At 37.3% G+C, this 22,869-nt stretch overlaps 2 protein-coding genes across 7 annotated transcripts in view; one reads left to right on the plus strand and one right to left on the minus strand.

The window, feature by feature from the left end:
- The window catches only part of RALGPS2 (Ral GEF with PH domain and SH3 binding motif 2), a 135,099-nt gene that overhangs the window by 76,817 nt on the left and 35,413 nt on the right, over window positions 1–22,869 (plus strand). For all 5 annotated transcript variants that reach the window (XM_026084673.1, XM_026084671.1, XM_026084672.1 and 2 more), the window contains 2 exons: window positions 21,400–21,537; window positions 22,471–22,561. In XM_026084673.1, the coding sequence (XP_025940458.1) occupies window positions 21,400–21,537; window positions 22,471–22,561 (229 nt within the window). The remainder of the gene's footprint in view (window positions 1–21,399; window positions 21,538–22,470; window positions 22,562–22,869) is intronic.
- Window positions 1,729–18,681, minus strand: ANGPTL1 (angiopoietin like 1). 2 transcript variants are annotated; one of them, XM_026084677.1, is made up of 5 exons: window positions 18,434–18,681; window positions 11,294–12,151; window positions 5,467–5,660; window positions 2,919–3,189; window positions 1,729–2,003 (listed from the first exon to the last, which is right to left on the minus strand). In XM_026084677.1, the coding sequence occupies exons 2-5, from the start codon at window positions 12,117–12,119 to the stop codon at window positions 1,816–1,818; spliced, it is 1,479 nt and encodes a 492-aa protein (XP_025940462.1). In that variant the 5' UTR covers window positions 12,120–12,151; window positions 18,434–18,681; the 3' UTR covers window positions 1,729–1,815. The 2 variants fall into 2 exon arrangements, with proteins under 2 accessions (XP_025940462.1, XP_025940461.1); XM_026084676.1 differs by lacking the exon at window positions 18,434–18,681 and having other exon boundaries at window positions 11,294–12,725.

The following is a 22,869-nucleotide window of genomic DNA, read 5'->3' on the forward strand; positions in this document are numbered from 1 at the left end:
TATTGGTTCGTTTAAGTGTAACAATAATATTTGATTCTTCTTTTGATTAGCTATTAGGTTTTCTTAGGTTAAATGGGACCAAAGTTCCATAAAATCCTGAAGGACCGTACAAATTGCCAAACAAATATTTTAGCTGCAGTTCAAAATGGTGTGTTTAATTTTCTTGTAATATCAGAATAAAAGATTAAGATGTATGACTAAGTATAATTATTAAATTTTATAAACTAGGAAGAAAGGTTTASTTTCAGAGACTGTTGCTTAAAGTGAACATTTTGGTGTGTTTCGGATTATAAAGTATCTTGTTTTAATGCAGTATCCTGTATGGCATTACTTAAAAGTTGGAAATATACTTTCTAATTAATTTCTTAAATTACACATTAATTCCTGTAGAAAACATATTCAGAAGGTCAAACATTAAATCTAGAAATATCAGTTGTATATGTGTCCCTTTGAAAAAGGGAACCTGTGTGACTGCTGTTATGACACCAAACCACACTAGTTTTTTAGAAATCCTAGTTGATGAGAGGGAAATGGTTTCAGTTCATACATATTTAAGATCTGTAGTGTTTCTCATAAGAATTGATTTTCATCCTTTTTCATTTTGCCTCTTTGTGCTATATTTTACTTTTTTATTGATACTAATTCTGGAAGGTTGTTGGTTTATTTTTTTTAACTTGTAGATAAGGTAAGTTATAAGGATTAAGTGTAGGAGAAAGGAAATGTGTATGTCATGAGAACAGCCCAAGTTTGGAGTGACAGGGAGAATATACTCAGAGCTCTAATTGGACATTTCACTCTGTCATTATAAAGCTGTTTTGGAGGAAAAGTTCATTTTATAACTTGGTCTTTTAAACTAGTATATCTGAACACTTGTTCCAATGTCATCACTCCTAATTTGGAGCAGGGGAGGGATCTCTAAATGGTGGGTCATGATCTTATCAGGACTTTTTTTGCCATCCAAGCTCGATGTATCAAGAAATACTTTTGCTTAAATAGAATGTTATGCTCTATGTTTGAATACGAAGGTAAGAAGGAGAGAAATAAGCACTGAGCAATTTACTCTTCAAGAGTTTATCAACCATTTTCTGCAATTATCTYTTATGTTAGGAACACTTTACCTAAGTGTTTTACAGAAGGTAAGATATGCAGATCTTAAGGAATTCTCTACACCATTAAGAAGTTATATATTTTGTATTTAATTCACCACTTCATTTTGAAATAATTACTTGTTGCAAAATATCTCTCTGCTGGCAAAGCTAGAATGTCTTCAATTTCTTGTCTAGCTTCTTGGAGTAAGTCTTAAACAGTAACGTAATGTGAGATTTTCACTGAAAGTAATACCAGCAATTTTAAAATAAATTGTTAAATAACTAATCAATTTTCACATTAAAGCAAGACAATATCATTTCACACATCTATATTAAAGGGTTGAGTTGAACTGGAAAAGTATAATCGTTCTAAATGAAAAAGCTTATAGCTTGTTGTATCTGTAACTTTTTTACCAGTTTTAATGACTGTTTGTAATGCATGTTGAACTAGAATAAACATAAATATGCATTGCAAAGGCAAACACCTGCTTCTGTGAGTTGCTCAAATCTGTATATTTTAAAAATACCATCTCTCACAGTAGAARAGGGATTTAAAAAAAGGGGGGGAGGAACCCAACAAGAAAAAAAGACAAAAACAATTGTAGACCTGCATTTTGCAGAGGCAGATTGTGCAAAACAATGGTTTAAGTGTAATATTTTATTTTCTCTGGAACTCAAGCACTCGAAGTTTATATCTGATCATTTGAGCACTGTGGGATTTTTCTCCTCAGTCTATAGGTCTGATCATCATCTGAACTGCTTTCAAGGAGTAGGAACCTCCCCGGTACTCAGCCCAAAAAATTCCATCCTGATACTTGCTTCTGTAGTGGCCACCTCTGTACCACACTCCGTTGAGGTTGGAATGTGCACACGCGTTATACCACCAACCACCCTTGTGAAAATGAGCACAGTTTCCTGCGGAACAGAGAGAAATAGGTGAACTTCAACACTTGAGGGGAGAAATGATACAGGTTAATGCTTTCATGTTCTGCATTATTCTTGGAAGTTTGAAGCACTTTGGATCCTGTTGTGCTCATGTCAATTGCTGCTTTTACCTAAATTATATATTCTGTAATAAGCATTGCCTGTGGGGAGATTATTAACACAGATGTGCCTAGTGTTCCTTTTTTACTACAGATTTAATGTGACAACTGAAAACTAAGGAGGTGAGCTCTTCTCAGACTACCAGCAGCACTTGTCCATGAGCTGGCATTCAAGGAACTTAAATTATGTACTGTTTAGAAATACTTAAATGGAAGTTATGTCATTTGATACAGTCCCAAGTAGCACTGCGGGCCACAGTTCTGTGAAGACAAAAGTTTAGTAATTGCACCTGTTTTGGTCAGAATATTTCTTTTAGATGATGTGTCCCTTAGTAAGGAGAAGGAAGTGAAGGGGTCTACCCCTTTTCCTAATATTGGTGCATAACTAAACCTGCACACAACTGAAATCCCTTTCATGCTGTTCAGAGGATTTGGTCAGTGGTGATTACTGTTGTGTGGCCACAGCACTGCTGTCTGAGACATCACCTGGAAAGGTGCTCTGACCTCAAAGAATTATGTGCAAGTGATAAGGATGTAATTTAACTAAATACAAAGTTTACTCAAGTGTGCCTGCAGTGAAGATAATAGGATCTGAATTTCTGAACTGTGCAGTGGCTCGAAGGGGGCCTCGTCAATGAGATTTTTATCATTATCTGTTTGAAGCATCTTTCCGTAGAACTGTTTTATCAGAGCTTCCGTGGTTTGTGCATCGTATTCTTTGGTTAAAGGTGGTATCACCATGGGTATCTGCTGTATTCACTTCCCCCCTACCTAATAGCTTCCTTACCTGTATACATATCCCTGTCTCTGTCCAGTGTTGTGAATTGTTTTCCGTTGTGCCATATCATGGAATCGCCTGCGTTGCCCTGGTATGTTCCCAAGCGCAGCCTGTAGAATTCGCTCTCGGGCTCCAGGCGGAAGCTGCTGTATTCTGCATAGACTTTCTTATTGCTCCAGTCTTCTAATTCAATCAGTAGCCTGTAATTATCCTGATTGGTAAGCATGTAAATATTTTCTAGTCCCAGCCAGTACTCTCCATCAATGTTTCCAAATCCTTTCTGTGCAAAAGAAGATAGGAATGTGATGTTAGCTTACTCGTTCGTCAAAACATTCATCAGCAGGAGTATTATAAACCAAGGGAACTTGGGTACTGGAAGTCTTTTAAGCTTCTGAATGACAGCTCAATCTATGCATTTAAATGCTTTTATTCTGCTGCTCTTAGCCCTTTACTCAGTTGGACTGCTGGCGGTATAAGGTACTACCAGAATCGGTAAAGGCAGCAAAAATAGCTACATCTGTTTTCTGTGATGTCCTCTCCTTTTTGAGGTAGAGAGAATACGGGAGGGAGCTGAAGCAATATTTTCCATGGTACGCTAAAGGGGATCTGTAAGAATGTGTGAATAATGAAATATAAGGCGGTATGGTTTAGGGTGGAAAAGATATTTATAGATTAACAATCTTGGTGTTCAGACTGAATACCTTTTTGTTGCCTTTTGTATACCAAATGTTGTTTTTATTATAATCAGGTAATTTGTCTGTAGTCTTCACTAGATTTATTAGAAGTGAAATCTAAAGGCATTTTTCCTGTTGAATTGTGGATTGCCAGTATGGTAACGGTGAAGTGGTATTTTATGCCTACTGTCTCTTGTCCCTGAGAAAAACCACTGCTGTTAATGTTTGTAGTTACAGCCGAAGTAGGTATTTACATCACCTAATGTAAGTGGTATCTATTAGGCTTTGCAGTTTGAGGTCTTCCTGCCCTCCTTGCTCTGGCCACTGATTGTGTCGGACCTACAGCTCATTTCCTGCAGTGAATCACTTTGGAGGGAAACCTCCCTCTCTCCCCCCAGTAAGTAAACACTCCAGGCTCCTGACTCAAGCTTCAATTTCATGAGTGTCTTAAGCCAATCTAGGATCGTGCTGCTGCCAAAAATGGTAGTGTTGCTTTTCTCCTGGCTCCTGGCCACATTTGCARTGCGTCCCTCGCATCAATGCTGAGGCTGGGCAGCCACACAGATCGGCAGAGAAGTGGAAATGTGGGAAAGGGAGAAAGGAATAAGCCACCCCTTTTGCCAGGGATGCAGTCTTCGGTTTGCCAAAGTCGCTCACAGAAGTGCGCCTTTAGGTACTTGAAGTAAGGCAATAGCTGTGAACTCCTTAACTACCTTATCACATAAGTGAGTTTGTACTTAAAAAGTAGTAAAGACTTTGAACAGTTACTAAGGATAACCTTTAAATGATTAAATTCCAAGAATGTAGAAGTGAAAATCCTTGCAGTAAACTTTTTGTTGTTGCCTTTGTATATATAATATTGATTGAGTTAAATGTGGCTCAGTTCTCTCTTCAGTTACAGAGCACACTGTAACTGTGGATCCATTTAAAGTGATCACAGTATCAGAGGGAAAAAGTGTCCTGTATGTGTGAAGTCAAAGCATAGTTACTATATAAAAAGGAAAAAAAAAAAAACCTCACTGACTTTTTTTTTTCCACATTTCCTGCCTAGCATGTAATTATTCCAAAGCAGCCTGCAGTTGCTGCCTTAGACATTACGCCTGCTAGTTTTGTGATCCAAAATATCTCTAAAGGCCTTCAAGCAAGTTAAACATACGCATAACTTTGAGCACGAGTCGTCCCACTGAAGCTTGGACTCCAAAGTTAAACTGTACAAAGCAGAGCTGAGCTCAGGATACATACACAAGAATGTTTCTTTTTACCAGCCCTGCATCTTCAAGAGATTTCAAAGCTAATTCTTTAAGGTGGAGGTGGTTTCCTTTAATTCATTATTAAGAACATTCTTATGTTGAGGCTCTGATCCTGCAAAACTGTTAGTGTGCTTCAATGAATAATTCCACTGGCTGAGACTACTTATTCACAGGGGAGAAAATTCAGCTTTTCAAGTACTGTACTGTAGCTCTCAGTGTCTTAATAGAAATCATGTGTTTAGTTAGGTCTTTGTAATAAATGACTTCCCAGTCACTGTCTAGAATAACATCTCTCCGCAGTCATGCATTACAAATGCAGAATATTTCGGAGCATAAGTTAAGTAATGCAAAGTAATGCATTTGAGTGAAATATGACATTCCCGCTGAAACATGCCTGTCTCTGAGGGATAGCTGTTTTGCTCATGATATTTTTTTGTTCTGTACGATTCATTTCAATTGTCTAACTTAAGCAACTAACCCTTTATTTCCAGCACTTCAGTATTTACCATTCAGTACAAACATTTGCAATGAAYGACTGCATTGGAAATGTTAGCACCCTCTGGATTGCAGTAGGTGACGTAACCACTGCCACACCAAAATGAAGCTGCTGATTTCCTGAATTCCAAAATTTACCTTGTAACTGTCCCAGTTTCTGAAAAAGTTGACAGATCCATCTGTCCTCTTCTGAATAACTGCCCATCCTCCAGGGTCCAAGCTGTTCTCACACCATAACTGCATTGGTTCATTGCTATTTTCAGGCTTGATCATATAAATCCCGCTGTTGGAGTACCCAGCTTCTTTGGCTTGTTGACAGTCTTTGAATGGACCTTTTGGAAAAGAGGTACTGTAAGCTTTCAAGCTCGGCTAAGCAGTACACAAATTGTTGAAGAATATTTTGTGTGTCAGTGAAAGACTTGGAGGTAGTGGGAAGCCAATAATTAAGGTTAAAACTACCATGGAAAACAATATACAATGTTATTGTCTTAGATTAATTGTGTACATATACATTAAAATATATCCATATCTTTTATATATATTTTTTACAAAAACATCAGTTTGCTAAACAGATAATACACTTCACTTATCAACACCCGAGTTTTAACTTTTTATACCATGTCAAAGATGCATGCTCTGACTTTTGATATTCAATTAGTGCATTGCAATTTTCATTAACTATTTTTCTTCTGTACCGCTTTAACAAAAGTTTGATGTAAATTTGCTTCATTGCCCTAGTGCATCCTTTTGAAATTGAAGTTAAAAAAAAAAAAAAAAAAAAAACAGAATCCCCAAACCTTCACACATCTGAATACATGCAAAAGTTTTGGATGGAGAGTTTCTGTAGGAAATACTTATCTTTAAAATTCAAAGTCTACAGATATGGAATTTAGTGAAACAGGGTGTTTTTATGCTGCATAACTTCTTAGCCTTTAGGTACTTTCCCGTTTCCTGGGTCAGCCTGTTAACTGTAGATAGGAAGCTATAAGGTTCATGTGCTCTCCTTGGGTGATGTGTGTGGATGGCTACTAGTGAAGAAAACTTGTAAGCAGTGGAGAAGGTTCTTCTGAGCAGCTAATAGGGCTCGCTTGCTCCCTTTAAGGGTTACGATTCTGTGACAACACTGTTGCTGACAGCACTGCTTGAAAGGTCTATTTTAGACCATGTGAATACTGGCTTTGCAAACCGTCTTACTATTTACAGAAGAGCATCTAGTTGCTCTGTAAGAAGCAGGCGGCTTACATACCTCTAAAATCTTTGCTTTGCTTTGTCTGCCTTTCAAATTTTTGATTTTTTTCCACCTTTTAGAACAGATTTTATGCCAGTTATTGTTACTTCTGTTGATTTTAAGCAGTTGATTAGAGATCAGTTATTTAGTAATGAAGAGCAGGGTGTGTTCTGGCAGCTTGTTAGTGGTGGATGCCCTAAGTATACTTGAAAATACAAACTTGCTAAATCTGAAAATAATTACCTATTGTTTAACATTTAAAGGCTGATTTTCTCAAACCTGCTTGAAAGCATAGAGGAAACTCATTATCGGTCACAAGAGAAGCTAATGTGCAAGGAAGCATAATGACAGTTGTGATTATTCTTTAATTAAAGTAGAGGTCAGGTGAAAGTGACCCTCCTCGCAGACTGAGGTTCAGTGAGAAAAGCAAACTGAGAGTCCGTGTTTTTTTAGGATTTGAGGTAGTCAATGCCAATTGCATAAACCTGTAGTTAACAGGAAATYCTGAAAAGATCTCCCATTAGAGTGCAAACAGCTTGCGTGCCTGATGAGGGTGACTCTTCAGAACTGGCCGGGACAGCGCTCCCCATGAGTGCTGCAGGCGCTCAGCCTGCACGGCTGTAAGCACTGCTGCATATTACACTGTCAATATTCGATGATGTTTTTGTCATTTTTACAGTGCAAGCAAGCATGGAATAATAACTTAAAGTAATATGGTAGTTTTGGTTTGAGTGCTTTTTCTCATGTTCATAATTAGAATTTCTATGCAGATTGTGCACATTACAGAGCTTATACAGTGAATATGTAATTCCCTGGGCTTAGTTCTGTCTCGTTCCCTTTTCATGTACTACCTGAAGTGAATTTGGATGCTGTGTAACTAAACAGAGGGGTCGTTCTAAAGTATTAATGTAAAGCAATAATGGCATTAAAGTGAAAATAAACAAGTAATATTTTTTTATAACATTGGCTGAATATTAAGGTTAGCTCAATAGATCTACTATATATTATTTCACGTGATTTCCTCTGGAGGAGGAATTGTGGACTTGCTTTTCCATGAGAGACCCAAGCAGATGTTGGAGTGATTTTAAGTAGCTTTTGAGGCAGACAAAATTGTACTAATCTGTTTATATAACAGACTTTGATCACTTCTAAAACTCAGCTGGCATTAAGGTCACAGGATGCAACTTGTCTGCTTTTTGATGCTCAGATTTGTCTGTGTGCTTAACTTAAGTTGGGATTTGTTGGATTTCCTTATTCTATAGTCTTAAATCTTTTTTGAAAAGCAAGTTCTTTGCTGCATGTAATTGTTCTGAGTTCATGGTATAAGAACTAATCTATTTTTAATTCTTGTTCACGGGAAATGCTGGCACTTGTGAAAGATTCCCCACACTGTTGGTCTGAGTGGACACTCTGGCTAATTAAAAAAAAAAAAAGAATAACTGTGTAATTTTCCTATTTAAAATGTAATTAGATATGTGATCTTTGTTGCTATGTGAGTAGTACGTAAATGCAGTATTATCAGAAAGTGTGGCTTTTATGTCCAAAATTTCCAAGTTGAGAGGGTCTACTAGGTGGTTCTCAGCCCACAGATGGTCAGTGTGTGCCAGGTAAACACATGCGTTAGTACACTGTGGCCATGTGAAATAACAGCACACGAAGTGAGCTGGGAGAGGCTGTGTCAGCAAGCTTTTAGTGACCCTTACAAAGACTGAGAAAGTGATGCAGAAATGCAGCCGTGTGTTCTCTTACGTCGTCTGTCCGTGTCCCGCCACCCCACCGCGGCACTTAATTCTGCTCAGCTACTGGAGTTAAATGCTGCCGTAATCACATAGAACAACGGTATTAATACTCACGGCTGTTTAGTTTTAAGAGTCTGTTCAGAACTACTTATCTTCAGTAGTGTTTCAGGACCAAATTTATAATGGCTTTAGGAACTCCTTTTTTTCTAATCTAAGGAAGTAAACTGAACGTGGTCTGATGTTAAAACTTTGTTAGATACGTAAGGAACAGGTATCTCAAATGCATATCTAATCTTTTATAACAGTCTGGAGAAGACCCTGAGACAAGACTGGCTTTTTGGTTTTGGTTTTTAATGAGTTTGAAGTTCAGGTTCTTTGAGAAGATGACCTAACTGTTAACTATTTCACTTTGAAAGTTGTGTTACACCTATAATGATTTGGTGCAAGTCATATTTTACCATAAACTAGATGCTAGAGAGGAATAGTAATGAAATATTTGAATTTGGAAGCTTAGGACTGAATCCTAATTTAAGATGACAAAGACTATCTTAGGCAAATAGTAGAGGAACTAGGCTTGTTAATTGTAAGCTTCACAGAAAAGACTTTGGGGGCAGCAGTAAAAGAAAATTCCAAAATAAAACTGGGCATTTAAAAAAAAAAAAAATACACTGTTAGCTGAGCTATACTGGCAGCAGAGTGGGTTCCTTGTGTGGAACTGTCAAGTASGCCTTCCTACCTGCAGTTACACTTTGAACCTAGGGGCACTAATCTTGGTACATTGGCTATTATTCCAGTGATTAAGACAACTATGAAAATTAGAATTTGCCCATTCACAGGAACACTTTTTTCCTCCACTCTTAGAGTAACTTTTATGCAAATTAAACAAAATACTTTTCCTAAAACAAGACCTCATCTTTCTGTTCCCCCTATATTTTGAATTTTACTCCCAACCCATGCTTTTAAGATGCATGTTGACCCCTTTGTAAACTTCTGGTGTGTGCAAGTATTTGTAAGGTAAAATTTCTTCAAAAACGGTAGGAGAAATAGCAGGGATTGTTGATCTAGTTGTTTGTTCTGTCATAATCAAGTCTTTGACAATCCTGTTTCTAATAGGGACTGTTTGATTTTCATTCGTCTTATTTGACATCTTTAAGTTATAAATAGTCATTATCTTTTAACTGGAAACTTCATTTTTCAATAGCATAGACCATTTTGCTTCTGTACTCCATTAAGCGTGTTTATCTTAATTTCAAACCTCAGAGGTAACGAGACATTGTCTTGCAGTTTATGATAAATTGTGTGTGTGTTATAATGATTGATGCTCTGCCAGCTGCAGTAATTCTCAGCCCTCGTTTTCCCAAGACACTGCAAGAAACACTTCTGAAACTTCCAACTCAGGACTTAAATATTAATAAAGGAAGTTGAATATTGGTAAAATTGCCTGAGATTCCTTTGTGTTTCCTTGCAAATATGGATGCAAAATCTGAACTTTAAGGGGTGGGAAGAGGGAGTGAAAACTGTGATGGATACTTCAGAGGGAAAATATTTAGTGCTGTTACTTCACTGTATGTAAAACAAACATATATGAAGAGAGAAAAAGATGCATTTTAAACAAAACTCTGAAGAATGAGTTTCCTGGGAAACAGGAAATCACTGTTTTTTAGAATTGTACTTTTGCTGTCTGACCAGACATTAATGTAATGTTTTTATTTTCAGCAGTTTCCTTTGTGTCATGATGTGTGATTTAAATTCTCATGACATCTGGCATTTTAGTTGGGCTCATGCCTGAATTTTTTGCAGACCCTGAATAAAAATAATTGCTCTTTACATCAGCAACTAGTTGCTTGTAATGTTGTATAACAGGCACAACTGTGTGCCTTCACCTTAGGAACCAAGAAGACTTTCCAACTGTGACTAAAGGCAATTTAAAAAATAAAAGGCTTTTGCTATGTAATCTAACAAAAGCAAGAGCAGAGATGGTTACTTGAAAAGTATGAGTATGAGAAAAATATGATAAATCTAAGGATTCAGAAAAACAAGTCATAATTCTGTCAAACTTTTGAGAATCGTGATCCCATTCAGGGATTCTGTTGGGGAGTTTAACTGGGAAAGAAATTAATTTTCTCCTCGTCACTAGTTTTATTTCTAGTACTAAATGAATCTGTGCAGTGACCTGAGAAGTGCAACTCATGAGAATGTGATACAGTCTTCTGAATGTATTTTCATAATATTTATGGTATTAATTTAACTCACTTCCCCTACCAATATCAAATTACTGAGAATGTAGTTACTCATTTTAAATGTTCAAAGTTGGGTGCATCTAATTAGATCAGCCGTTACTGAATTACCCATTCAAACTTACTTTGCTCTCTTGAGTATTTCAACTAAACAATAAATAAATTAAAAAAAAAAAAAGCCTTGCATCATTGTGTTGGTGGGTTTAGATCTCAATTTTAAAACAGTTTAGAGTAAGATTACAATTCTTGTAACATGAATTACTTCTGGCAAATGTACATGTGTAGCTATCAAGGGCAACTATTTAAAATTACTTCAGTTGTTTAATATGAATTAGCTTCTCTTGCATTCACTGTTGCCAAATACTGTAACATATAGCTAATAGGCATCTTCAAAGAAACAGTGGTAAAAAGCATATGCTAAAACTGAATATTCATTCCCATAACTTCAACTCAGCTGTTGAAGTTATAGTATCAAAACAAACAGTAACTTGTGAATGAAAGTTATAAGTTCTTCAGACTGAATTTTTGAGCATCAGCTATTTCCTCAGATTCGTCCCATGCAACAATAGCTTAAGAACTAGACTATTTGGGAAACTTAAACCTAATGCTTTCTTGGGGGGAATGGAGGGAGAAAATCACAGTCAAGGGAAAGGGCTAGCTGTGCCAGGTACTTTTATTCTTCGTTCTAGTTGCATGGTCAAGACGGTTTTTCTCTGAAATACAGAAATCTCGGGTTAGATAAGTAGTGATAGGTGACTCACCTTCATTAATTAAAGCTAGTGGTGGAACTCTGAGAGGACTTTTTGTAGGAGAAGTAGCTGGATCAGGTGGTGGTCTTACATCTCTGTCTCTAGGATAACCTGGGTCTCGCTGTATCTCATTACCTCCCAGAAGAACAGGAGGATATGGCTGACTGTTGGGAATGTGCTGTGGCACCACTTGAACAAGAGGTGGAGACCCGTGGGTGTCCTGTCGGGAGAAGATTCTCAAGCACTGCTCTTCCAATAGAGAGATAGTCACAGACTGATTATTTACAAGATCAGTTAGTGCTGCATACTTTACTTCAAGCTCCTTGTATTTTGTTGCCATCTTCAACATTTCTGTTGTAACATTAAGGACTTTGTTTTCCAGTTGGGAAAGCTCAAGTGAGTTATCACGCTTTCTAATTATCTCATGCAAGAGTTGCATATAGAGTTGAGTGACCCGAGAGTTCATATTACGACTTTCTTTCCTCAGTAATTTTACTTCGTTCACAATGTTTCCATCCACGTCCACCACCAGTTGCAATATATCAATCTCCCGCTTTTGCTTGGACAGCACATCCTTCAAGTTTTCTATGTCCATTCTTGTGACTTCATCTTTTCTGTTACCAGTRCCTGGTCCATTGGTGTTCACACAAATTGGCCCTGTAATTTTTTGTTCTGGGACCAAGAATGTGTAACCACACTTCTTTCCTTCCTCTCCACTGTCTGCTGAACGAGGGTGCCTCCGCTGAGATGTTTTATTAAGCTTAGAGCGTTCTGTACACCGTCCGATAGACAACAGGAGGAACAGTAGTACACCCAAAGTCCATTTAAATATCTTCATTTTCAAGCAAGTATGATGACTTTCAGAAGAGACTATTGAACAGATAGAAGATAAAATAATTAATTTCAGATTTCGTTATATCAAACACTATTCTGGAGTAAAGCACTTATTTGCATTTGAGCTATAACTAAGACTAAACTGCCTAAAGTGATGGGGTTTGCCATGCTACATATGTGTAGACAAGTCTTCGGAGTCTGTTATGTGGAGTTAGGTCGCATTAGGTAGCGTTTCAAAGAACAGCTTTCTGTTTTGAGCAGCAAGCCCTGAAAATTTATGTAATGGCTATATTAGAGAATTTGCAATGAATACTTTCAGAAACAATGTTCCTTTTCAGGTTGTGTATTATCTTCAGTTATAAATTTGCCTGCTTAGATCTGTAATCAGTGCAACTAAAGCATGAGGTTATAAAACAGTTCTTGCAGAATATCTTCACAGAATGAAAGTAGAGGGACATAGGTGGCTGATGCAGTCTTTTTTTCTTTTTTTTAGTCCAAATTATAAAAATTAAAATGTTTGATTTGGATTAAACTGGCTTTTCTGCTCCTTTTTTAGGTTTATATATGGGCATATGTATACAAAATGTATGTACTGTATACACATCTATTCACCTATATACACACACGTACATACATTTTTCAAGTTTACTATATGTACGTGCACACATACAGTAGACTTGAAAAACATGAAATATATATCTAACCTGTTTTTGGTATTAGTGTTAGATTAGCCTAACATAGTTGTCTTTAATATTGATTAAAATTATATATTCAAGTAACCTTAAGTTTGTAAAGAAGAAAACAAATGATGTGGTTTGCTCAATACTTATGTATCTCTACTTAGCTAACTTCTGAGATGAATGTGTGTTTAAATAGTTGTCATTCCGCTTTCTGATATCTTTATGAGAACATTAATCCTTTTATGATCTCATTTATTTCTCCTTTATGAGATCATTAATCCAAATAACACTGAAGGTGTGTTAATATAAATACCATACTGGAGTGTTTCATTCGCCTTTCCTAGAAAGTAATGTTTTGTTTCTGTTTTTTTCTTAAATATTCTGTGTAAAGAATTAAAATGCAGTGAGGAAAAACTCGAGAATATTTAAGACCTGTTTTTGTCTTTTTTTTGCATATTTGAGATGATAAACAGTGATAGTATTCAAGTCAGAAAAAACTGATTTTCCAGGTTATATTTGCCTTATGCCTTGTAAGCAGATCACTCTCCTCTTTCCGATATCAGCCTTGATCTGTCCATCCAGCCTACTGGTAGCGGTTGCACAAAACCTTGTGCAGAGGCTAGAGAAAGCTCCCARTTTTCACGCTGTCCCTGCCAAATCCAGGTTAAAGTGCACTTGGCAATCCCGAAGCAGTTACGCGGGAGGAGAGGCAGGCTGGTACTGCTGCCTTTGCCCTCAGCTTTACAGGCGATGAGCTGAGGCGACTTTGGTGTCGGCTCACTACTCGCCGTTCTGTTAGTAGCTTTAACGCTGTTGCTGCGAATGGTGTCTAGTCCGCTTCAGAGTAAACGGATCAGATCTTTAGTGTGTGACTCTACTAAGCGCAGCGGTTACCAGCTTCAAAGCGTGCTCTACGTGCAGTCAGCAGCCCTGTCCAGGGATCTTGGCTGAATGCTCTACTGTTGTCTGAAAAATAATTCTTGTTTTGCTGGCAGTTGTATTACAAGTTCTGCTTCTGGGAGGAAGAAGAGGTGTTTGCTCTTAACACATACTGAATATTACTTCTTACTCTGCATAAATAGAGGGAATACGCAGAAGTCTGAGAATATATATTTATATTTAAATACTTATTTCTGTATATTTTATTGTTAGTATGTAATAACTGTTTTGGTGTATGAGCTGCCACTGGTAAATACTGGTAAATAGTTTTTTCAAAAACATTTTGTTTAGGAGTTTTGTTAATATTTGACTGCTAAAGGTACACTTTGTATGAAAAACAGACAAGCATCATTTTTGGGGGAACTAATTGCACAATTTTCTTTAGTAGTTTCAAACATTTAAAATATCCCTTGAGCAGTGCTCAGCTGGAAGTTCATTACACTATGTTTGCACATGAATCATGGTTTTAAAAAAAAAGGGGGGGGGAAACAGTGCTATGTGTGGTTCCCAACTTGACAAAGAGGAGCTGAGCTAATTGTCTGGACTTTAAAACTTCTTCAGGTCCTCTAAATTATTTTTCAGGATCTTACATGTAGTGTTTTCTGATGCAGAGAAAGTGACTTCATGACACATTTAAGGATGAAACCGTAGGGAAAGTCTGGTATTCTAGTGTTTCTGCTCTCACAGTGTATAATAGCTCCTTGGTATCCCCAAAATAACCTGTGTGAACAACCTATGAATCTCTGGTAGTTATTATTAAAGATCTGATACTGTTGTTTAAATATGGGATGGCTGGGGGAAGAAAATATCATGTTTAACTCTTTCCTGAAACACACAAAAACTGAGTCTTTCAAAAACAGGTATGTTGCAATGCAGCTCTGTCTGCTCAACTATTCTGCTGCAGTCTGCTTTCCACATTTCTTTTAATGAATTATGTATGGTCATTTCGAATATTTATGCTTATGTGTTAATAAGGGCCATAACTGCTATGGGATAAAGTGGCTGAGGTTCAGGGATCACTTTAGGCAGAGCCGCAGTCTAAAGTCATCACGCAAGCTTAGAGTTGCTTGCGGTGGGACTGGCGAAGTACCCAACTGCTGGCCTTGACAAATAGGCAAGAAAGAAAGTGACTGCAGATACTGTTACTTTAAAATGCAATATTTAACTGTGTGAGCTGTCATATTCTTGAAATTAGCATATGCTGTCACTTCACGTGGTTCTGCCATGTTTCTTTGTCCCTCAGTTTTGTTCCTTATGTTTCTGAAGTGGTGATATTACACACGCTCTGGCATGCTGATGTTTCACTGCATCTGCAGGAGAACGTTTGGARCTGTTCATGTCAGCACAATAAACCTCATAATCGTTATGTCAGAAATATTCAAGTTGTGGGTAGGGCTTCAAATACCATTTCAAACTTAATACCATTCCTTCTCTTCCTTTTTTCTTGTTTCTTTTCAGACTGATCCTCATACAAAAAAACCCTCTATTTCTGAAATTACTCTGATTTGTTACTTTAAAAAGTGTTATTTAATTGTCAATAAGGAACAAAATTCCACTTAAGAGCGAAGTCAAGCTTTAATATTTTAACTTTCACTGAGAAACTATTATAGCATGGGGTGTATTATCCAAAAAAATAGTGGCTTATTTTAACTATCTAAACAGAAAACTATTTGTTCCTTGTTGAAATGCTGTGACTCTCAGGTCAAGATGTAGAACTCGGAGCCCCACAGCACAGACTAGGATATCTGTTCTTTCTGAGCTGACAAAGACCGCTTCTATCTGGTGGTCTCAGATCTCAACGCATGGTCTCAGTCCCTGTCTTTATCCAGAATATTTATTAAAGGAGTATGGTCAAATGATAAATACTAACAGTGCCCTCTTATATAAGCCTGTGTTTCTAAATGCACGCAACAGGAAGAGCAATAGCCAGTTTGTTTAAACAAAAATAAATGATACCACTGAGAATAAAGATGCTTCCATGACATCCATAAACATGATATCAGGTCATTCGCTTTGTTATTGCTGTTATGCAGATTTTCATTTTCTTTTAAAGTTTGTCTAAACAAGTAAAACAAACAAAATTATCCAATAAATTCCACCATCTCTGCCCAGAATAAATATAATCTTTTTCCATTTTTTTTAGCTTAAAACGGTGTCCGTAACATCAGAACTTCTACTGGGGTGGGGAAACAGTCCTACTATAGGAGAAACGTTCCCATGAATTTTTGATGATACAGCATCTGTGTACTTCTGTAAATTACTTCGCCCTATATAAACAAGCCTTTTTCCAACAAGTCACTCTGCTTTTGGTAAAATAACAGGATTGCTTACATTTGTATTGACTAGAAACCAGGAATAATACAGACTTGGTTTTCTTGGTCAGATGTATAATGTATTGAGCCACAGAATTCTACTTCTCTGGTATTAACAGGAATCTGATTTATTTTAGAAAATGAAATCTAAAAATCTTCAAGTGCTTTCGAAGTAGTCGTTGAAAATGTGTCACTCTTCAACTGAAAGACTGAGAAACTCTCGCTGCAGAAGAGCCTTGTGAAGCTGGTCATACCAGCTGCTCTGCAAACACAGTAAAATGTCCTACCACTTCCAGATTTTTTGTGAAGGTATTTTTATGCAATGCTTAGGGTATCTTGGCAGCTGGAGGGGTTTTCTAATTTTTTGGAACCCATTTTGGAACCCATTATATTTATTTGCAACATTTTAAGAAGCAGGTACAACAGACTGGGGCATTTTGTGTTTAGAAATGTGTTATTTAGGTGCTCCAGAATTCCCTTTTGGATATTGAAGACATTAAGCATTTGGCAATGTTTGCTATAAGAAGTTTGCTTCATTCATCGGTGTATAAATTTCAAGGACCAAATTAATAGAGTATGTTATGAACAACAAATTAAAACTTGTAAAACAATAGTGAAAACAATATGAAAGCTGAAAGATTCAGGATTTCCATGCTGTGACCGAAATTCATGTAAAATTTAAATGAAATGGCTTTCCCTCATGCTTCAGATTCTTCTTGTGGTAACAGCGTAACATTAATAGTCCATTGTTTATTTAAAATTATCATTTTGAAATCTGAACTCAAGTTAGAAGACAGCAAAAGAGAAGGAGTTAAATTCTTTCACAGAGACTTTTTTTGCTTTAAAGTTATTGACTCAGCTGTTTTCTTTTGTGAAGGATTTAGGAATTGTTCTAAGTAGTGCTAAGCAAAAGCTTGGGTAGTGATGAATGAGTGGAGCCTGGTGTCCAAAGCACACAAAGTAGATTTCAAATGTTCTTTTTTTTCTGTTTGCTTAGATTATTCCCTTTAATATGGAGAGAAGCACAAAAGGACAGTTTAAAAAAAAAAAAAAGGCTTAAGTACTTGGAAAGCATCCATTTTTCTGTTTGTCAAGACTGCTTCGGGGTTTTCTCATTCTATAGCTACTAAATTTGAATTAAGCTTGTTCTCTGCAACATTTTCTCTTCAGTGTCACCCCTTCATTCTCTTTTATTGTGCCAGACATTTCTGAGAGTTTGTTAATACAAATACGTAACTTTTATTCTTTTCCATTGTTTTGAATTATTTACTGTATTTTTATTTCAAAGACAGCATGAAGAAAGGCAAACAGTAGAAAACTGGTTTAACTTTGGGGGGGTTTTCTCCCTGTGCTTTTTGTTTTCTGTGTTTTTAAAAAGCTTTCTGGTTTTTAATCTTTGGCTCACAACTGTATCCTTCCCCCTCCCTCCTGCCCCCAAAGAACTGTAACAAAAACTTTATTTTCCCCTTGGCACACTGTTGCTCTGTGTGCTGCATTGCCTGGTTATGAAATACAGCAGTTGTTTGGCTCGTAAACCACTTCAGCCAAAAATGCAACCATGAACCGGCATTGTTTTAAAGTTCGTCTTTATGAATCTATTTAGGAACAAAGTGCTGCTAAATAAAGGTACAGTTAACTTCCCCCTCGTTCCCCAAATTGCTGAAGGAAGGGGTTAGTGTCTGCTTCAGTAATTTCTGTGGGTTTTCACTGCACAATTGCCTGTGATGCAAATTGAGTTTACTGAACCAATGCATGATTACAGGTTTTCTGGTTGTACAGCTCAGACTACTCTTGAAGATTTTAATCTTTGAAGTCCCTATAAAAAATAATGTTTTAGTTGAGAAGATATACAGCGATTAACTACTACTTAGAGGTGTGCGTTGATTTACTTGGGATTTTTTACAGTGGTTTTAGTGAGGTATCCATTTTCTAGTTCTAGTAATGTTAGGTCTGTGCTCTGACATTGAGTAAAATCCCGGCTTCCCTGAAGTCAAGAGGAGTTTTGGCTCTTGCTTTGCGGTGGGAGCAGAATTGCACTTTATGTTCACAATACCTAAATAATGGGCTTTGCAAAGAATCTCGCAGTATTAGTTTGCTGTAACCATGCATAGCGCAAAATCTACAGAAGTTTTACAGCTAAACAGCTAAAACTTGTTCATCTTCACAAGTGAAACGGGTTAGTTCCTGCCCTTATGCAAGTTGCCTTTAATGCTTTCCAAGTTCCCAGAGTCTACCAAATGCCGCAAGGGTGAGTTTTATATTTTAGCTGTCAAGTAGTTGTTAGGCTGAGAGATGGGGCTGCTCATGGATGTATGCACATGATAGTCGTATGTATAATTTGCAAATGGTTCAAAATGCAACTTGCAAGCAAGAATAACTTAACTTACCAGGAAAAAAATCTTGCAGCTGTTTTGCTTCTGTAGTAGGTGGAAAATCCAGGGACCGACTTGCCTTTTCTTATGCTACCCGATGTTGTGGGCTGTTAATCTGCAGTTGTAGTTGAAAACTGCTTTCGTCTTTCTCCGTTAGATCCAAGCTGCCTTGAGGAACTGGGTTTCTCCATGCGATAACCAAGCTAACTACATCATTTTTACAAAGCAATTAATGTGCCAGTTTATTTTCTTCCAGAGGAGAGAATGCAGCGTTTTACTCTCACGCGCAGAAGCGCACTAAGCAGCTACAGCTGACCCAGATTCCCTATACATCACACTTGGACAGGGGGTTTTTTAAGCAAGCACAGAGCACTTGGGCGTTCAGCCCCCCGATGTCGTCACTGCGAGCCCATGAAACTCCTCCTTCGGATTTCCTCTCCATCCCCGCCAGCGACGGAGGGGGTAGGGAGGCCGCGCACTCATGAACAAGGAAAGATTGTCTGCCCCTCGGAGGGAGGGTACCAGATGGCAACAGGCTGCGCCCGAGTTCAGCAGGCAATTACAAATCAAACATTTTTACTACGGTGCCTAAAGATGCCTTTCAAGTTATTACAGTGCTGGGCTTCATTTAGAAGAAAGATTCTTTCAGGCTGATAAATCTCGATTTGTGTTGCTGGGAATAAAAGGGGCTGCCTGGCTGGATACAACAGGGAAAACGAACCGTTTGCAGGCTCAGTGACTGTTCAGCCGAACGTCGTGTTCAATTCTTGACACTTGCTTAATAAGAAACAGTTCTAGTTGTTAAACTCATGAAGTCCCTGGTCCATGTGGAAAGCATTAAAACTGCACGTGATGGTTTTGGGTAGGTATCAGAATATTCAATAACATCTGATTAGTGTTACAAGTAGCACAAGTCGCAGCGATTACACCTGAAAGGAAATGCAGAATACTGCTGCTAGTTCTGTCCATATTCAGCCAGTACTTGAGCACATCCATTTTAGTTTCATTGATCTCCTCGTTTTCTTCCCAAAGGACACAGCAGTGACATTTGGAAGAACTACCTCTGTAGTCTTTTAACGTTGTCTTAGATTTTATAAAGATGCCTGAAATAATGAATTTTAGAGAACAGCTGTCTACAAAAAGGGTCTTGTCTTAGCTAAAAGAGAAAAGGTACTTTTCAGAATTCTTCAGAAGGATAATCCTACAAATCTGTTAACTTATAAAATCATGTATAATATTGCAGGAGCTTGTTCATAATGAATTTCTCTCATCATAAATAATAAGCATGATTTACCTCTCTCTATGGAAGATTGAGCAGGATTGAGATTTCTTAATGCTTGTTTGGACATTGCTTAGCAAAGTTAGGCTCAGGACAGCTTATGCAGTTGATAGCATTAGAGTATAAATGTGAATAACGTTTCTGATCATCCTTTCTATTTTATAATAAACTACTTCTAGCAGAATACAAGATTGAAAAATTTAGTAGTGTATCAGGTCATGTGTAATACCTTTCTATTCACTTTTTTTGTGCCACCTTTCAACCACAAGTATTTTAATTTGTTTCTGTGTGTGTGCGCACACGCGCATGTATGTGTTGACTTTGGAGTGATGCCCAGAGTTTCCCAACTCAGGTTTGAAGAACCTACTGGCTAGGTGCTGAACAMACACAACTGCTGTTCTAGTGAGGTTGTATTAATATTCTTCCACCTGTAAAGCCAAACTTCTTGTTATGACTTTGGTTAAACAAGCCTGAGGTAAGAAAAATATAATTAATTTTAGAAATTTCAAGTTACTTCAATAACAGCTTCTTGAAAATATTGTTTAAATTTGGATATTTTAACAGTTGTGTAGGGCTTTCGTATTGTGGAGGATGCAGGGGAAGAAGAGCTTTTCCTTTGTAATGGCAAAGCTGGTTGAGAGATGCTTCATTTATTTGAGACAAGAAATGATCGGACTTTGGGTAAAGTTTTGGAAATGAATAGAATTCAAATTAAAATAAGCAGTTTATTTACAGCAATAATATGCAAGGAAGGGAACTTTCCTCTCTCCTCTATGTGACTAAAGGACTGACAGAATAGTAAGGCTACGGTGGTGAGCAAAGACATGGGTAGAAGGCTTGAAGAGCTAAATGTAAGCCCGTGGGATTTTAGCTGTTAAAACTATTGTGAACTGCAGAATTCATACCACCTTTCAGTCTAAATGTGCTTTTTGCGTGGATATCATTTTCCATGTTGCTGCAAATGGAGTTTTTTCTCAGTTTCTATTCACTTTGAAAAGCTGCAAATAAGATCGTTCTTCTGTCTGTTTTTGTTTTGCTTTTTGAAACATGCTGAGTTGGAGCAATAGGCAACTTCAGAAACTTATTAGTAATTTTGCTCATGTATTTTAGCATTTTGTGTATAATGTGCTTCATATTTGTCAAGGGAATGATGAATTGGTAGTATGACAAGATCAGGACCATGAGCAGTTGTGCATACCCTCATAATTGCTTTCAGGTTTAGAAACAGTGACGCTGTCAAAGACTAAGATTGTATGTGCCTGGTATGATGCATGAAAAAGACCCTCTTCTTCTCCTGTTCTGACTTGTCGTACACAGAACAAAAGATTTGGACTCAAACCTAGCTGGACGTGTAACATGGCATCTGCAAATACAGCTTAGACAGGGTTGACAAAAATTGAGGGTCAAGTGATTCAAACTGAGTCTCAGACAGGAGTGGTATGGTGGTGTACTTTCCTGTAAGTCCAAGCATAGTTGCTATTTTTCTCTGAAGTGCAGAGGTTCTTGGAGATCTTTTAGAGATTATTTTCCAGGTGCATCAAAAATAACACAGTGAGGCAATGCTGTCATCGATCTCTATGTATATTAGTCAATGAAAGCAAAAATTCCCCAAAATACTGGTAGTTTTTTTCTTGTTTTTGGGGGGTTTTTTTGGTTAATGTGAGACACTAAATAAGGAAATTCTTCATTCTAATTTTTTCAGGTATTTACCTCTCAGACTTGACATATATTGATTCTGCATACCCATCAACAGGGAGCATCCTGGAAAGTGAGCAAAGAACAAATTTAATGAACAACATACTTCGAATTATCTCAGATTTACAGCAGTCCTGTGAATATGGTAAGCTAGCATGTTAATTTTGCAGTATTAAAGAGAGTAACTTTATTAATATTTGTCTTCCATAATACTATCTTAATAAGGCCTGACTCGTTTGAATGCCATAACCACTCTCCCTCAACCACCCCGTCCCCCCAAAGTCTAAAACTTTATTCTGGTATTGTAGGTTATGTTGAAGCATCAGTATGAGGAGACAAAAAAAAATTTTCCTTTTTTTATAGCTCACAAATTCTTGCAGTGTTTTTTTCTGATGAAAAATGTGAAATACATTCTGTTTAATGAAAGTTTTGCTAGTACATAATAAATTTGTATATATTTCATAATTTTATAACTATGATCCTAAAAATAGTAGGATTGCTTTTGGAGTATGCTTTTACTGGAGATAGTAAAATACATAAAACTTGTTTATTGGACATTTATAGTGCTGTTCCTAGAAATATTTTTCTTCAGAGGTGGTCTCCCTCACAATCCAATTTCTTTCTCTTCTAGTAAAGTTGTAAGGCTGCATTTGTGACAGTGCAGACTGACAGTTAGTGATGGAATGTGGTATTAGCACAGGATTGTGCCTTCACTAAAAGCTTGATATAATGAAAACCTGGGGTGTGAGGGAAAATGTCCTCCGATGCAGTCCTCCAGGTTCCAGGTTTGGAACTTTGGACTGACCAGGGATTCTCGCTTCCTTCTTCCCTCCCCATGCTCTGATAAGCAGAGCAGCCCAAAGTGCTCTGGGGGGGGTCTGTTAATGTAGGAAATGTCAGCTCAATGCATGGTAATGGGTATGAAGGATAAATTTCAACATCAGTAAGGACTGTGGTTCATACCTTTGTATCTCACATGGAAAAGGAAAGGGGTCTGGTTCTGTATAAATAAGTTCTAGAAAATAACTTAGTTCAACTATGAGTGGTACAGTGATAATGGATGTCATCTGTTCTCTAGATATTCCTCTGTTGCCTCATGTCCAAAAATATCTAAACTCAGTTCAGTACATAGAAGAGCTACAAAAGTTTGTAGAAGATGACAATTACAAGTAAGTATGAAATGCTGTAACTGACTCTAATTCTTTAGAAGAAGTAGCTTTTATAACAAGAATTCTGTCACTTTGTTTCCACTTGCAGCAAGGATTTATGGGTCTCAGATGCATTTATTGCAACTAGAGATGTTGTAGCAGGGTCCTATGCTCAGAAAGGATAATTTTCAACATGATAGATGTCATATTTCCTTCCTCTCTTACATCTGCATCAAGAACTGGCTTCATGTCTGTTTGGTCTGTTGGGTGTACTTAATCTGCAGACCTCTCTGAGTGTTTATTCTTGAAGACTCCATACTTCTAGCTCA

This window comes from Apteryx rowi, unplaced genomic scaffold (genome assembly GCF_003343035.1).
Source record: "Apteryx rowi isolate R43461 unplaced genomic scaffold, aptRow1 scaffold_65, whole genome shotgun sequence".
Lineage (NCBI taxonomy): Eukaryota > Metazoa > Chordata > Aves > Apterygiformes > Apterygidae > Apteryx > Apteryx rowi.